The sequence below is a fragment of the Aptenodytes forsteri genome, unplaced genomic scaffold, assembly GCF_000699145.1.
Source record: "Aptenodytes forsteri isolate BGI_AS27 unplaced genomic scaffold, ASM69914v1 Scaffold466, whole genome shotgun sequence".
NCBI lineage: Eukaryota > Metazoa > Chordata > Aves > Sphenisciformes > Spheniscidae > Aptenodytes > Aptenodytes forsteri.
The window spans coordinates 35,324-38,407 of NW_008795119.1; the positions used below are offsets into that span (position 1 = coordinate 35,324).

Sequence of the window (3,084 nt, forward strand, 5' to 3'; positions counted from 1 at the left end):
CCAGGCGTAGGGGCGCGGGGGGCGGCCGACCTGGCGGCCTTCGCCCGCTCCTGCATGCTGCACGGGCTGGGGCACATCTTTGTGCCCGGGGCGCCGGCGCCGTGCCTCCTGCTCTGGGCCAGTGCCTTCCTGGCCTCGCTGGGCGCCTTCCTGCTGCAGGCGGGGGAGCGGGCCCGGCACTACGCCGCGTACCCCCATGTCACCGTGCTGGACGAGGCAGAGAGCTGTGTCCTCGTCTTCCCCACCATCACCCTCTGCAACTGCAACCGCATCCAGCGCTCCCAGCTCACCCCCAACGATCTGTTCTGGCTGGGCAGGGAGCTGCTGGGGGTGGGGAGGGAGGACTTCCCCCGCTACCTGCAGGCGCTGGGGCAGCCCCCCAACCTCGCCGGCTTCTTCCTCAGCAAGAGCTACGACCTGGGCGCCTTCTACCAGCGCGCTGGGCACCCCATCCACAAGATGCTGCTGCACTGTCGCTTCCGCAGCTGGGACTGCGGCCCCAAGAACGTCACTGCCGTGAGTGCCAGTGCCGCCGCCATGGCCACCGCCACAGCCACGGCCAATGGCCACGGCTGGCTCTGCCCCGGGCAGGACCCACAGCAGCCCCATCCCCGGCTAGCTCTGCCCTGGGCAGGGCTTGGGCAGGACCCCCAGGGCTGAGCAGGTTTTGGGGCCATGGGGTGCACAGGCTGTGGGGTGATGGGCTCTGTGCAGGCTGTGGGGCAATGGCGGGGTGCTGGCTGTGGGGCCATGGGGTGCACAGTCTTTGGGGCCATGGGGTCTGTGCAGGCTGTGGGGCAATGGGGTACACAGGCTGTGGAGTGATGGGGGGCACGACGCCTGCCCACTCCACTGTCCCCAAGCCCCAAGGTGCTTGGCAAAGCTCCCACCGCACTGCCCCGGGATGGCTCCTCTTGCCCACCCTGCACCCATGGGGCTGTGGGGAGACGTGGGGCTGCGGGGAAGCGTGGTGGAGATGGGGAGTCATGGGGGGGACATGGGGCTGTGGGGCTGCAGCTGCAGGTCTGTGCTCACTGCGAAGCAGCCGCAGAGGCTGGTGGGGGCTTTCTCCGTGCTGGGGGGCTGCAGGAAGAGGTGGGTCAGCCCCGGGCAGGGGAGGCTGTGGGTGCCTTCCCAGGGGTTGGGATCCCGTGTCCTGCCTGGCCAGGGCTGGGGAGGGACCAACCCTCTGCCGTTGAGGCCTGGCAGGGCAGGACACGGGGCAGGACACAGGGCAGGGGTCCCGCAGGGCTGTTGGGGCGCCTGGGCTGTTGGGACCTGGCAGAACCAAGGACACCACGCTGGGGCAGGGACAGCAGCAGCCACCCCATGGCCCCATCCGCAGCCCCACACTGGTCCCAAAGGGAAAGGGATGGATGCACCAGCCCCTTCCCTTGTGCATGGGCTGATGGGGCGCTGGGATCCTGCACGGGGTCCTGTGGGACACTGGGATCCTTCACTGGGGCTGTGCAGGGTCCCCAGATGCTGCCCCCCCCAGCCCTGCTCAGTGGGTGCAGGGCAGGCAGGGGCTCAGCTCCCATCCCCCAGTCCCCCAAATGCCGCCATCCGGCGGGCGGCCCCATGGCGGGCGCTGAGGGTCCTGCCCTGTCCCCACAGATCTTCACCCGCCTCGGCAAGTGCTACACCTTCAACTCGGGGGGGCCAGGCCGGGAGGTGCTGACCACGCTGCAGGGCGGCGCGGGGAATGGCCTGGAGCTGATGCTCAATGTCCAGCAGGAGGAATACCTGCCCGTCTGGGGGGACACGGGTGAGGGCCCCCCCACAGCCCTGCTCATGGCACGGCTGCTGCCCCGCGCCCCCGGCGCCCTCCCTGCCTTGCAGACGAGACCTCCTACGAGGCAGGGGTGAAGGTGCAGATCCACAGCCAGGAGGAGCCCCCCTTCATCGACCAGCTGGGTTTTGGTGTGGCACCCGGCTTCCAGACCTTCGTGTCCTGCCAGCAGCAGCGGGTATCCAGCCACAATGCCCGAGCAGTGCGTGGAAGGGTCTGCAGGGGTGCAGCCCCCCCCACCCCCACCCCACCCGGGGCTCCTCGGGCAGTCCCGGCACAGCCGCAGCTGTCCCCACAGGGAGGTCCCGTGTCGAGCTGTGCAACACAGCAGGTACCGCACCATCGGTACAGCAGCTCTGCCCCTGCAATGGCCGGGAGCACCGCGGCATGGTGTGGGGCAGCCCCACGCCAGGACCACTCGGTCCCACCGCAGGCACTGGCTCCCGGCAGCGACCCCCCCAGCCTCCTGCCGAACAGACCGTCGGCAGGGGCGGCATCCAGCTTGCACAGCCAGACACCTAAATTTAGGTGTCTTGAGTGGGTGTCTCCATGTGCGCTGGCACTCACGGCGCGGGTGGCAGGGAGCGCAGTGGCAGCGGGAGCGTGGCCCTCAGCACCCATGGGTGCCTGGCCGGGCCGCACTGCTCCCTCGCCAAGCACGCTCCCCGCACTGGCCATGGCACGACCTCGCACTGCCCATCTGGGTGCTGCCCACTGCAGGAAGCGTGGGGGTCCGTGCTGACCCCCCCCCTCCGTCTGGCTTCCATGTGCTCTGGGCTGGTGCCGCATGCTGGTCCTTGCCTGGCCCATTCCCTCCCACTGCTGCACCGGCTGTGGGTGATGCTGGCCCCAACGGTGATGCTGCGCCCGTCCTCATGCCCGGTGCCCGGTGGAGGGGCAGGGGTGGGAGCGGGGGTCTCCAGGGTGGCATGACCCCCGCAGCACCAGCTGCATGGGACGAGCTCTGCCTGAGGGACAGGGCACCACGGTGGGCTGGGGATGCTGGGGATACCGTGTTTTCCTTAGCCTGCGGCCGGCAGCTGGTGTACCTGCCCCCACCCTGGGGGGACTGCAAGGCCACCCCCATCGAGTCCGACTTCTTCACCAACTACAGCATCACCGCCTGCCGCCTGGACTGCGAGACCCGCTACCTGGCCGAGCACTGCAACTGCCGCATGGTGCACATGCCAGGTGAGAGGGGGACATGGGGGGGCAGCTGCTGTGGGGCTGGGGCGGTGGGAAGACCCTCCTGCCCCTGCGACTGCTGCCTCTGCTGCCCCACAGGCAATGCC

General features: G+C 69.6%; 1 protein-coding gene across 1 annotated transcript in view; it reads left to right on the forward strand.

Moving 5' to 3' along the window:
- The window catches only part of LOC103897132 (acid-sensing ion channel 1), a 9,126-nt gene that overhangs the window by 5,442 nt on the left and 600 nt on the right, over positions 1 to 3,084 (forward strand). Inside the window, 3 exon segments of the mRNA XM_019471490.1 lie at positions 1,618 to 1,768; positions 1,843 to 1,970; positions 2,833 to 2,999. Coding sequence (XP_019327035.1) covers positions 1,618 to 1,768; positions 1,843 to 1,970; positions 2,833 to 2,999 — 446 coding nt within the window.